Consider the following 13,121-nt stretch of genomic DNA (forward strand, 5'->3'; position numbering starts at 1 on the left):
CTCCTGTATCCATGGTCTCTCCCACCACTTGGGAGTGACTCTCAGATTTAGTGCCCCTCCCCCAGCCTCAAAACCTTTGCCCCTCTTTCAAAATTGTGTTGGACAGTCTCCCTGTGGGAAGTCCATACTAGCTTTCCACATGGTGCTGTTTGACCGTGTTTAGGCACACACTTCCGTGAGTTACATGCACTTTCACACAGGATGTGGACTTTCCGACATAAATATAGTGAAACAGCCTAGTGGCATCAGGAGCAGATGGTGCGGCTCCACAAGGACTCATTTCTGGAGGCCGTCAGTGCACCTGAGGCCCAGCAAGGCCAAGTGTGGGAGAACGCGACCCAGGGCAAACTGAAGTGACCATGAGAGGAGGCAGTCACTGCTGGTTTGCAAGCATCAGCCGGGGCAGTGCCTCCAGGTTTGCCTCAGGGCTGCGAGGGAGCACAGGATCCTTGTAAACCACTCGGGGCTGGCAGGAGCCTTGGAGTGGTTGACAGCACAGGCTCAGCAGAGGCCTGTGTGAACAGATGCACCTGAAAGGCGACCTCCTGAGCTCGATGGGACCACCCTGGGGCTGACCCAGGGCCACGTCCATGGCACTGCCTGCATCCCCACCTGGTTCCTTCCCCAGCACAGTGGTGGGGGACATGCAAGGCCAACTAGTGCCCTGCCTGCTGGTCTCGTGTGCGCGCAGGGCCGCTGGCTGAGCGAGGTCGAGGCAGGGCTTCTCTCCAGTCGGGCCGTCTGATTACAGAGCCATTCCTTCACCTGCCACCTCTGCCGCCACCTGAGAACACTGGGCATCCCACCCACTGTGCTCACAGGCCCAAGTGTTCCCTCACGCTCTGGGCTTCCGTGTGCACGAGAGCCTGTGACAACCGCCTGATCATCAGACATGCCTTTTGAAGTTTACTCAAGTATTTTTCTCTTTTATTCTAAATTCTAGGGGAAAATAATCTGAGTGATGTTTTGACTTAACTAGGCATACAACCCACTTTTATTGAAGAAAAATACATACAAGTAAACAGTCCACCTCACAGTGCACCATTCTGGTAACCTTCACACCTACTGTGTACCTTTCCAGATTTACTTCCATGCACACACACACACACACACAAGCATTTTCTTAAACATTTTCTAAAAGCCCTACCAGGAACGCCATCCGTACCAGCACCTCGATTCGAGGTGCCCGTGTGACCTGCACCTCATGTGCTGTGCACACAGGTCTGCATCAGCGAAACCACACAGCCTCCCCTGGGATGACCCACCAAAACTTCGGGTCACCCCGTCACTGGACGTCTTCATGTCACTAATGTTTAGACTTGGTCAACAATCCCTAAAACCTCTTTTCATCTCTCTGGCTCACGACACTTCCTTGGGATGCGGTCCTAAGAGTGGACATGCAGGGTCTGAAAGGTCATGTGCGTCCTGAAGGCTGTGACCTAGTTTCAGGGCGCAGCTGTCAGGTCTTGCCTCCACACAAACTCCTCCGTGTAGCCCACGCCCAGGCTGCAGCTCTCAGCACAGGTGAAGACGGCCAGGACGCCCCAGTCCACGCTCCTGCCCAGCCTGTCGGCCTTGAGGTGGTTGAGCAGCTGAGGCATGACCTGCGAGGGACGACACAGTCAGGGAGCTGCCTCGGGTGAGCAGCGCCATTGGTCTCCCAGGCCCCCTGGCCCCTGTAGGACCCTGGGCTGTCACTTCCCAGACACAATGGCGAGGAGCTGCCCACGATGTGAAACCCTGCGCACAAGCACTGGCCCTCTCCTTGCATCACAGGCTTCGGGACTAAGAACCTGTTGGCGCTCGGTTTCCCTTTTTCACCCCAAAGAACACATATCACCTGTGTACTCTGTAGGGTTAGTGAGTCCACATTTAAAGGCTTCCACCCAACAGCAAAATGACTGTGATGCTAACAATTTCTTTAGACAAAACAATTATGCTCACATCCATTTGTTTTCTTAATGAATCCACAAACAAGACTAAACAGAGTTAGGTTCTAAAACACTCCTCTCCCAAAGCACAGAACTAGACAGACCCTGACTGATGGAAGGAGGTGTACTGTTTGAAACCACAAAGCTAACAACAGAGGCATTAAAAATAGCTCTGAGCCTGCACTGGGAGGTGGGCGGGGCCAGAGGCCTGGTAAAGGACCCTCACTACTGTGGAAGGCCGTGGTGTCTGAAAACGAGTACCCTGACAAATACCAGAAACACTATCATTTAGGGATGGAAATAATTACCAGATAAAGCAGTAAAAGACCAATTTTAAGCCCTGAGGAGGGCAGGAAACTACTGAATTTCACAGCAAGACAACTTCCATAACAGCATACAGATTCCACGCACAGGTGACTTTGGACAAATTCTGCAATGGTAAAACCACACAGCAATGTCTACAGAGTAAAACAGCCCCTGTTGAAAGTCATACCTGGAACTCAAATATTCTCTTGGCACCACAGGGGCAATTGGGAATATCCTCTTCTCGGGGGATCCTGTCACCGGAGATCCAGATGGGGGCGATCCCCCTGCCGTATCTGAGAACCTGGAACCGATTAGGGTCATGTTCCAACCTCCCACCTCTCGCCTGAGACACCCCATTTGCTCCCACATTTGGTGGACACTCCTCTGAAAGGTGGGGTACTCTCCCCTGCCCCACCCAGCCCCTTGTCAAAGTGAACGCCTCCTCCTCGTCACCAGAGGCAGCATTTCAGCTTATGTAATGCAGGGCAGAGAAGTACATTTCTTGGCTGATGACAGGGTTCGAATATCAACCTACAACTATTTTGTGTGTGCCCATTAACAGGTTCTGAATCCAAACGCAGTCTGTGGTCACACAGATACACGGAACTCCAGCCAACACTGTCAAAGGGACCAATATCACATGAAAGGTGGTGTTTCAGGAAACATTACAGTAGATCTCACACAATGGCCCAAGTGGGGCCCGAACTCTGCCACGAGCTCCCAGCATTCCAGATCACCTCGTCAGTGTCCCCGGCCCAGAGCCACTCTTCTCAGACCCCCGTGTGGGGGCTGGACCCAGCGACTGGCTTATGGGAATCTGGCCAAGTGTCCTGCCATGACTACTGTTCCCAGGGAGGGCAGGAAGGGGAACCACAGAGATGAGCAAGGGGAACGTGCACCTCCCTGAACCCACCGCCACCCCGGTTCCTCTCTCTGTCGCTGTGACCTCAGCAGCAGGTCACAATGTGACACCAGGATCCGGGGCTCTGTCCACAAAACCAGTGTCTCAGTGTTCATGTCTCATGCTGGTTTCACAAGCCAAAGGGCCTGATGGGAAACTGGGAAGAGTACCTTTACCTCCTGTTTTCGGTGCCTAAACCATGTCGCACGCAACACCCCACCCTGTGTGGCACACGGCCTGACGGCCACTTACTCGGCACCCGGGACGAAAGCAGCCCAGCAGACATCTGCCCTCCACGCCAGAGGCTGTGGTGATGGGACCGCTCTGGGGACTGCGCCTGAGAGAACCCCTCCCAAGAACACAAGGGCGAGCAAGGTGCTCCACTTCACCTGTTCTGGTTCCAGGGCTATTTTAGTTTTAAACTTCTGGAAAATCTTATCTTCCGTGGATTCGTGTTTTGCCATGGAATCCAGTTCTTCCTCCAGGGCTTCAGCTGAAAAACCGCCAGCATGACTGTTAGGCCAACAGACACCACCCCATGCCCTGACTGCCCAAACAGGCCAAGTGTCAAACTACCAGCCAAGGGCTGAACCAGACAGGTGGGACTTCTTCCTGTCGGAGCTGCGAGACCGGCTGAATCTCCAGGTCTCTGTGAACCGTGAGTCACTACTGTGCAGGCTCCTAGTGAGCGCTGCTCTTCAGTAAAGCTTCAGATTTAAAAGCAGATCTAAGTCCAGTTGAGATGGTGGCGTAGGTAAACATGGCTTGCCTCCTTGCACGACCACATCACAACTGCAGCTGAACTACCAAAAACCATCATTCGAAACTGTCAGAAACTGACAGAAGGCTACAGCTACCGAACTAGAGAAGAAACCGTGCTGTGACTGGCAGGAGGGGCGCAGGCCTGGAATGGGCTGGTAAACTGGGGATAAAAATCGAGGCTATCTCGGGAGCAGGGGGTCCTGGCCCCACACCAGGCCCCGCCACAGCCCAGGGTTCTAGTGCCAGGAAGAGAAATCTCCCTAACTTCTGACTGCAAAACCCAGCAGGGATTGAGGCTGTGGAAGACAGAAATCTCTGGAGTCCCAAGCAGTTTCCCTGAAAGAACCCACACATGGACTTACTCGGACTCATGCCCTCTGAGCTCCAGCACTGGGGTAGCAAATGGAAAGGTATCAGGGACACACAGGGTGGAACTGAGCTGCCCTGCGGGGAGGGGGGCAGCTTTCTCCTAGACATAGGTGCTGTCAGAGGCTGCCGTTCCTTTTCTGAGCCACACGGAGCCACAGGGCCAGCAGGCAGGGGCTAGAGATGAGACTCCATCAACCCAGCTCACACTGTGGGCACCACCCAAGTTTCAGGCCCACCCAAGCTGTTTCCAGTGGCTTTTCCAGATGAATGGCTTGTCTTGGCCCCTGCTTCAGATTTTCCTAAATTCTCTCAAGCGGCAACTGGCTTTAGTGTACCCCACTCCTCTCCTTCAGTTACCCCAGGCCCAGCAGCAGGAGCAGTGGCCTTGGTTCACAATGTGGCCTCATTTGGGTATCTGCAAGCCCAGCACAAGTAGCAGCCCCTGCAGATCACTTTGTAGCTTTTGCTGTGTTACCCTGGACAGAACACAGGCGGCAGCTGACCCTGGACTTGCCATCAGAAATCAAGGCTCAAGTACAACAGGAGAATACTCAGCCCATACCTCAAGGGCCCAGCTTGGGTGATGGGGAGGCTGTGCCACTGGACCCTAGAGGACACCCACTGCATTAGGCCACACTACCAAGACACAGAGTCAAAGCAGCTCTACCTAATACATAGAAAGCAAACACAGGGAGGCTGCCAAAACAAGGAGACAAAGAAACACGGCCCAAATGAAAGAACAGATCACAATTCCAGAAAAAGAGCCAAATGAAATGGGGATAAGCAATCTATCAGAGGCAGAGTTCAAAACACTGGTTACAAGGATGCTCAAGGAACTTATTAGTGAAGACCTCAGCAGCATAAAAGAGACCCAGTCAGAAATGAAGAAGACACTAAATTGAAATAAAGAACAATTTACAGGGAAGTAATGGTAGAGTGGATGAAGCCAAGAATCAAATCAATGACTTGGAACATAGGAAGCAAAAAACAATCCATCAGAACAAGAAGAAAAAAGAAAAAGAAAAAAAAGAGAGGATAGTGTAAGCAGCCCGTGAGACAACTTCAAGTTTTCCAATACTCGCATCATAGGTGTACCAGGAGAAAAAGAAAGAGCAAAAAATTGAAAACTCATTTGAAAAAATAATGAAAGAACTTACACGCATGACCCAAGAACAATGGTGTGGGGCCTGAGGTGTGGGAGGGTGACTAAGGGGAAAACTTGGAATAACTGTGAGCATAAACAATAAAATACAATTTAAAAACAAGAAAATAAAGAAACAACAGACCCAAGTCCTGGGCTCAGGATGGCTGGGCCTAGCCCATGACAGGACACTCAGCAACTGTGAGTCCTTATCATCGCTGCTGCCCTTAAGCCACCTGGACTCTTCCTTCCAATCTTCTCGCATTTCTCGCCCCAGCTAGTCTACACACTCACCTGTCACACTAACTGGGGACCTGCCAGCTGCTTCCTCTGCACTCTCAGCTCCTGGGACCCAGGTCCCTGTACCACTGCTGCCTCAGCAGGAGTCAGTTTTTGTGACAATTACTGAAGCACATTTCTGATGTCTTTAATATGAACTACAGACCTGTAAGTTGACACTCTACTCTGAAGTCTAAGCTTGTAGCAGTTAAGAGTGCGAGTTCTATGGTCAGTGAGACATGAGCTCAAACTCCAGCTGTGAAACTGAACAACTGGGGTCAGTTACATGGCCACACACATGGGGAGCAGCTGCTAATTTATTGTGATTTTCATGGGACCCTGCACGAAAGTCCTTGGTGCACAGTGAAGAAGTAAATGCTGGCTGCCAATCGGTCTCTTGGGTATGTGATCAGCAGAGGCACTCGGGTATGATCAGCTCTAGAGAACTGACCAAATCGAGTGTCTAAAACTGGCCAGATAAAAGAGAAACCCACTTCGGCCCTGGCTGGTGTGGCTCACTGGATTGAGCATCAGCCTGTGAACTAAAAGGTTGCTGGTTTAATTCCTGTGAGGACTCATGGCTGGGCTGTGGGCCAGGTCCCTGGTTGGCGGGGGTGGGGGTGGGGGTGGAAGAAGCACATCAGTGTTCTTCTCCCTCTCTCTCTCCCGTAAAAAAAAAAATAAAGTATTTTTTAAAAAATTAAGAAAAGAAAGAAACTCAGTTTGGAAGCACCCTGCCACCAGCACTTCAACCCGAGGAGCAGATCTGGGGCCCAATGACCTCACTGATTTTCCGGCATCTCGTGCAGTCCCACCCAGGGACCAGCAGGCCACTCACTCCTGTTTTCATGAAACCACAACGCACCTGACATGCACCAAGGTAGGAGGCACAGGGAGGTGCTGTCAAAAGAGACGATATCTGAGAATTCTACATTGCAGCCTCTAAAATGAGCTGACTTTTCCTCTTAGTACCTCTTCTTGACACACTGAACCCTCTGTTTCTAGCATCATGTTTAATCACCTGCTACATCAAGTTCTCAATCTTACCCATGGTCCCTGCAACCTCCAACTCATCTTCCCTCTCCAAAACTTCAGGTGTAATCTCATCTTCTGTTTCTATGACGATTTCAAATTCAGGAAAAAGGAAGTTGTGGTCTGGAACTGTATTGTCCGAATTACCTGAAACACAACAGGTAACCGGCGCTATTACAGGTGATTCGGTTTTGAAGATGGTTGACTGTCCTACGTCTACAGCACATTTCACATAGTAACAGTTTCCCTAGTAACTGATGCCCCGGCGCCAGCGGTCCAGGTTACAGGTTAAAACTGGGTCCCAGACGTCCCGGCTCTTCTATCACACAGGTGTCGCTACCAGACTTGGGGAAAAGTGTTAGAGCTTCTCTAATTTTAACTTGTCTCCACGAGATGCAGAAGTCTAGGTGGAGAGATGGCATGAAACCAAGCTAAAGTTCAGGCATCCGAAGCGGGGCTCACCTGCCTGTCCACAGGCCTGCCTGTGCCCGGCTTTCCAGTCTAGCGTCTGGTGGTCCCTGCCACAGTAGTGCGCGCGGTGGCATCCGGAGCAGGTCTTGGGGCCCAAGCAGCCGCACACCCTGCAGAGCCGCGGCCCAGACCTGAGCTGGAGGCGCACGGGTTCTCCGGTCTCTGGCGGGGGTTGCTCAACAGGTGGCTCTTGTGAGTAAAAGTCATTTTCCCGGGGTAGCTGATTTCTAAAAACTGGGGAAAACATAATATTTTAAATAAACAATATGTCAATTCAAATACATGAACCCCCATTCCACTCAGACAAGACACTCGTCTCTTACAAACAGAAGGCAGTTTTGCCTTCCGGGAGCTTATTTTCTGAAAGGAGAGAAGACAAAAAAAAGGTGGAAAAGAACAAGAAAGTCTTCAAGTCTCTGAAGCTTGCTCAAGTTACGTTCATAGGGAGAATAACAGATGGTAAAACTCCGGAAAAGCTAAGGGAACCCAGCATTCTGAACACTGACGGCCACGCGACCTGAGCGCCAGCTTTAAAAAGGCCGGGGCAGGAACGCGCGGGGGCGGGGACGCGGACGCCCGCGAAGCCGCCCCGGAAGCCCCTCCCACCCGCCGCCCGGGGCGCGCCCCGCCCCCGCGCTCACCCCGCAGGCCTGCGCAGCAGGGCGGCGCGCGGCAGCAGAAGAGGAACAGGCCGCGGTGGAAGGCGTCCGCGCGGCCGGGCAGGGGCGCGTACAGCTGCATCAGGAAGGCCAGCGGGCGGCCGCAGCGTGCGCACGCCAGCTCCGCGGGCCCGGGCAGCCCGGCTTCGCCCAGCCACGCCGGCCGCCCGCCCACCTTGCTGGGGAACTGCTCGCTACGCAGCCGCCACGCCGGCGCCTCCTCCACGAAGCCCAGCTCTGCGGCCATTGCACGCGGAGTGCCGACCGGACGCTGTCCCCACCCCCACCCCCGGCCGGAAGGCGGAAGTCTTCGGCGCGTGAGGACCTGAAGCGATTGGACGAACTGCTGGTCTCGTGACTGGGCGGGGCGGGGCGCGGCCTGCGGTGGGCGGTTCGAGTCGTTAGAGTCGCGGGCCGGCTCTGAGAGCTGTGGGGTTCACGCACACATTCCTCCCGCTCTGGGCCGCGCTCCTTTGCGCGGTTCGAGCTGGGTAGGAGCGAAAGCTTGCGGATGCTAGGGGAGGGTTACGGAGGGTGTTAAGGAACAGGGCCTAGGGTTAAAGGGTAAAGGTTAGGGTTTAGAGCTAGGGGCGTGTAGCGCGTGTACTCCGGGTACGGGCTTTCCTGTAAGTCAGCGGGGAAACGGCTGGGCGCGCTTCCTGCGGAGCACCACGGACTAGATGAGAGTCACACGGGTTAACGCTCACTTAGCTGTTACCGAATGCGGGTTCCCTTCAAGTAGACATCCCGCACCCATGAATATCGTGCTCGCGCTGTAACCGTCTAAGAACACGCGCACACAGCAGTGGGGGATAAGGAACCGAGTCCCAGAGTCTCAGTCTGTGGGTCCGGGAGACAGCACGCTGGGCAAGGGAGTCCGGAGCAAGGTGGGCGGCAGGGCTGGTGAAGTCCTGGGTCCAGCAGGGCGGAGCCTTCAGCTGCCGATGCCCAGGGAGCCCAGCGTGACGTGCAATGTCGGGAACAAGGAAATTGAGAACTAGTGGTGTGCTGAGGCCATGGGGAACTAGAGAAGAACACTGAGAACAGGGTGGACTTGAGCAACCACCCGGCACAGTGCAAATGTTCTCCCTTCGGCAAACTAGGTCGATTATAATCTGTAGAAGGACTTATTTTATAATTTTCCACTCAGACCCCACCCTGTTCCCGCGCCCGGGCTCTGTAAGCAAACAGCTAACTGCCACATCTGCTTCTGTGTGACACTTGCTTGCTCGCCCCTATATAAGGACTTAGCTGTAAGCACTGAGCGCGACTCACGTTTGCAGCCCTTGTGGGTATTACGTCCTTGGACATCTTGAGAGTTCACCCCTGTGCAGGTTAAACTTGGCCAATAGAGTAAGATCATAAACCCTGAAAGTCTCTGACATTTGTTCTTGCAGGTGGTGGATGCAACATTTGGAGGCCCCAGCGAGATCTCCCTCGGAGGAGTTTCGGTTCGGAGACCGAGTGGGCAGCTCGAGCTGAGTAAGTATTTACCGAGGATCCTCTTTTGATTTCTGTGCTCCGGAGCAAATAACCCTGAGGTAGTAGGTGGGATGCTGCCTGTGACCTACCCAGGGACTTTCAGAGGCGGGATGCCACCCTCTGGAATTTGGTTTTGGTAGTTTGGGTTGTGACCGGTCACGTTAGGTTTTCCTCCCCCGCACGCCGTGTCGAGCTGCGGATATTTCCCATTTGTATGCCAGGCACGTCAGACAATTCGTGTTTTCGTGGAACCGTGTCATTTGTTTGGTTGTTTGTCTGTGTGGTCTGTTTCTTTTCCTTCGAAATCCCCAGTCTTTTCAAGATGGGACAACAGGAATCGGTGCCCGGTTCCCCACTTGACTGTCTCTTAAAGAACTTTTCTGATTTCCAGCGGTGGGCCTGAGACTACGGCGGGCCGCCACTGGACCCTGAGTTCCTACGAACCTTGAGCCAATTAGAGTGGCCCACCTTTAATGTAGGGTGGCCCACAGAGGGCACTTTTGACCTCTCCACTTTGTTCTCAGTGCGAGCCACGGTATACAGGGTCCCCCACCCCGACCAATATCTGTACAGAGATATCTGGGTAGATATTGCAACAGAGAGGCCTGGGTACATTAGGAAATGTCTAAAAGGGAACCAGCGAGGCAAACGGGCGATCTGCCTAGCCACGGGCAAAAATAAGGCAAGAGAAAAGGGATGCAGTAGCAGGGTCACTGCCCCAAAGGCACCCCGAAATCAGCCCATGCTCTACCCAGTTTTGCCAGAACCGCCGGAGGATCGTCTAGACCCTGTAAATGCACCCCCTCCACACCCGCATAGAGAGGAACCGGATTCCTCACGCCGGGACATCGGCGGGTTTGTGAGCCCGTCACACACCCAGGGAGCAGTACTTTACCGGGAGGGAATTTTGCCGCCGGCGGGAGGCGCCACCGGCTCCAGATGCTCCTCCGCAGGCGCCTTCCCGTATAGTTTATGTGCCCTTTTCCACCAGTGACTCATATAATTGGAAACCTCAGAATCCCCCGTTCTCTGAGAAACCCCAAGGGCTAATCTCCCTCCTGGAAACCATATTCAGAACTCACCAGCCCACCTGGAATGACTGTCAACAGATTCTGCAAACTCTCTTCACTTCTGAGGAGAGAGAGAGGATAATGCAGGAAGCCGCAAAGGCGGTATTGGGGGAGGAGGGAGAGACTATGGCCGGGAGGAGGGAGGTAGAAGACATTCTCCCTTCTCAGCCCCCGGCCTGCGACTAATACTACCAGGGGAAGGGACTCGCTCCTCCAGTATCGCCAGGCTCTGCTGAGGGGGCTCAAGGCAGCTGTGAGAAAACCTACCAACTTTAGTAGACCGGAGAAAACTGGGTTGAGCTACTCCCTTTTGCCCTTTTTAGGACAAGATGTACTCCTTACCTTAAGAAATGGGCTCCCTATGAAATTCTATTTGGGCGACCAATACCCCTTATACCCGGGTTGACCACCGAGGAATTAGAGATTTCTAACCACAATTTCCTCAAGTCCCTACAGGGTTTGCAACACATTCGGAGTGAAGTACGGGCCCTCCAACGGTCAATCCAGTCGGATGAGGTTGACGGCACCAAAGTACCAGAAGCACCAGAACCTGGACAGTGGGTATGGATTCTCAATCACAGGCGGGGCAGCCTGGAGCCACGATGGAATGGACCGTTCCAGGTGCTCCTAATAAGCACACCCACGGCTGTTAGGGTAGCTGAGAAACCCTACTGGATCCACCTCTCCCACGTGAAACCGGCCCAGCCACCAGACGACCTACCTCGAAAATGGCAAGTCAAACGGAAACCAGAGGAACCCCTAAAGCTTACTTTCTCCACTGCTTAGGACTGATAGCTTCCTGCTGTTTGCCTAGTAGCGGGTTAGAACAGCAAGAATGGGTCTTAATTAGAACTGCTGGTGGCACAGTAATTGCTTCCAACTATACTTGGGGGGGAAATACTCCAATAACCCTAAAGGCTGACTTCTCTAAATTCTTTGGTGATAAATTTTGCGAGTCTCCCGCAGCCGTAGATGTTGTAAACTCCCTTTCTGATTGGCAACGCCTCTCAATCCCATTCACTCCATGTGATAACACGGTCAAGAACTACGCCCTTAGGTACGCTGCTCATTATGGATGCCCGGAACCACCTCAGGAAAAGGTTTACCCTTGTGGAACCTACAAGGATTTCTACTGTAGGCAATGGGGTTGTGAGACCCTGGCCATAGACTGGAACCCCGGAGGTAGGAACGATAAACATATATCCCTTTTCCGCGATCGCAGCGGAAAACCAAGTAATAAAGACTGTATGTTAGACAAATGCAATCCAACCACGGTAACAGTCCTAAACCCAGGAGACCCCGAATGGATCAAAGGTCGTACATGGGGGGTTAGACTTTACGTGTCCGGGACTGACCCTGGAACCTTCTTCACCGTCAGAAAACTTCCTACTAAAAACAGGCCACTCCTTAGAGGAGTGGGAAGCGGGCTGCCACCCAGGCCACCTAGGCCCCCTGTCAGCTCCCCGGCATCGCCTAAGCGCCTGGGCAATGAGACAGACCCAGACCAGAGCGGAGCCACTGCAACTCCCACTGCTGACTCATTCCCGTTGGAGCCAGAAGAGCAAAACCATAAATTACCCTTTTACTAGAAAGGCCACACCACCAAGGGATTTATGCCCTAGAATTACTAGATAAGGTATTTCCATTCTTTAATAGCACACAGGCAGGTATTACAGAGTCCTGCTGTGCCTAAGTCCCAGACCTCCTTTCTATGTAGGGCTGGGGGCCAACACCTCGAGAGGAGGGGAACTGGCTCCCACCACAGTCACCCTCACGGGTATTCAAAACCAAGATCAGAATCAGATAAACAATTGTATTTCTGAAGGATCCCTCACCCCAGCAGAGTTCCGGGGAAGGGAACTTGCTACCTTCTAGCAAACGTCACCTTGGATACATCCAATTATAGTGATTATTGCCTTAACCAGGAAACCCTGCCTGACAGACACCCTAGAGAGCCCAGCAGTAACACAGGCTCCTGAGGGACTATGGTTTGCATGCACTCAGGGCATTTCTAAGTGCATAGTCCCCACCCATCCTGAGCTTTGAGGGAGCGCTTGTATCATTCCTCAAGTATATTTGTATGGAGGAAACCCTGAATTCCTAGTTGCTTCCTCATGCAGGCTAAGTGGACCCCACTCCTCATCCCTATCCTGGCTACCATAGGAATGTAGGTTGTGCCACTGTAGGAGCGGCATCACTCATTCAAGGGGAGGCCAACCTTAGGCAGCTATCTCAAACCTTTTCAAAAGATATCTCCCTCCTCCAAGATCAGGTAATGCATTTAGAGCGCCAAGTAGACTCCCTTGCTGGAGTAGCCTTACAAAATAGGAGAGGATTAGAGCTCCTCTTCCTCCAGCAAGGTGGGTTATGTGCTACATTAGGGGAGGAATGTTGTTTTTATGCTAACCACTCTGGAGTAATTAGAGAAAATATCAGGACCCTCACCAAAAGATTAAAGGGTAGAGATAAAGAGGAGGAAAGTTCCAGTTGGTATGCCTCCATGTTCAAAACATCGCCTTGGTTAACTACCCTTATATCTGCTATTGCTGGTCCCCTTCTACTGCTCCTGCTAGCGGTCACCATAGGGCCTATCATCCTAAATAGAGTCCTTGCCTTTATCAAAGAGAGGGTAGAAGTAGTCAAGTTAATGGTACTCTCCCAACCTTATACCATCATCCCAAATGATGGGAGAGTCAAGGGTTTGACATACCCACAAGG

The 13,121-nt window shown here is 52.6% G+C and overlaps 1 protein-coding gene and 1 long non-coding RNA gene across 2 annotated transcripts; one reads left to right on the forward strand and one right to left on the reverse strand.

The window, feature by feature from the left end:
- Nucleotides 1-976: 976 nt before the first annotated feature.
- PDCD2 (programmed cell death 2) lies at nt 977-8,175 on the reverse strand. The gene is made up of 6 exons (XM_037065942.1): nt 7,834-8,175; nt 7,184-7,426; nt 6,737-6,868; nt 3,528-3,631; nt 2,425-2,538; nt 977-1,604 (listed from the first exon to the last, which is right to left on the reverse strand). The coding sequence occupies exons 1-6, from the start codon at nt 8,096-8,098 to the stop codon at nt 1,446-1,448; spliced, it is 1,017 nt and encodes a 338-aa protein (XP_036921837.1). The 5' UTR covers nt 8,099-8,175; the 3' UTR covers nt 977-1,445.
- Nucleotides 8,176-8,271: 96 nt separating this feature from the next.
- Nucleotides 8,272-12,818, forward strand: LOC119000864 (uncharacterized). The gene is made up of 3 exons (XR_005069438.1): nt 8,272-8,342; nt 9,249-9,333; nt 10,851-12,818. It is a non-coding gene; the product is annotated as an uncharacterized LOC119000864 (long non-coding RNA).
- The last annotated feature ends 303 nt before the right edge of the window (nt 12,819-13,121 follow it).

Source organism: Sturnira hondurensis, unplaced genomic scaffold (assembly GCF_014824575.4).
Source record: "Sturnira hondurensis isolate 20B ecotype Veracruz unplaced genomic scaffold, ASM1482457v3 Scaffold0000167, whole genome shotgun sequence".
NCBI classification, from domain to species: domain Eukaryota; kingdom Metazoa; phylum Chordata; class Mammalia; order Chiroptera; family Phyllostomidae; genus Sturnira; species Sturnira hondurensis.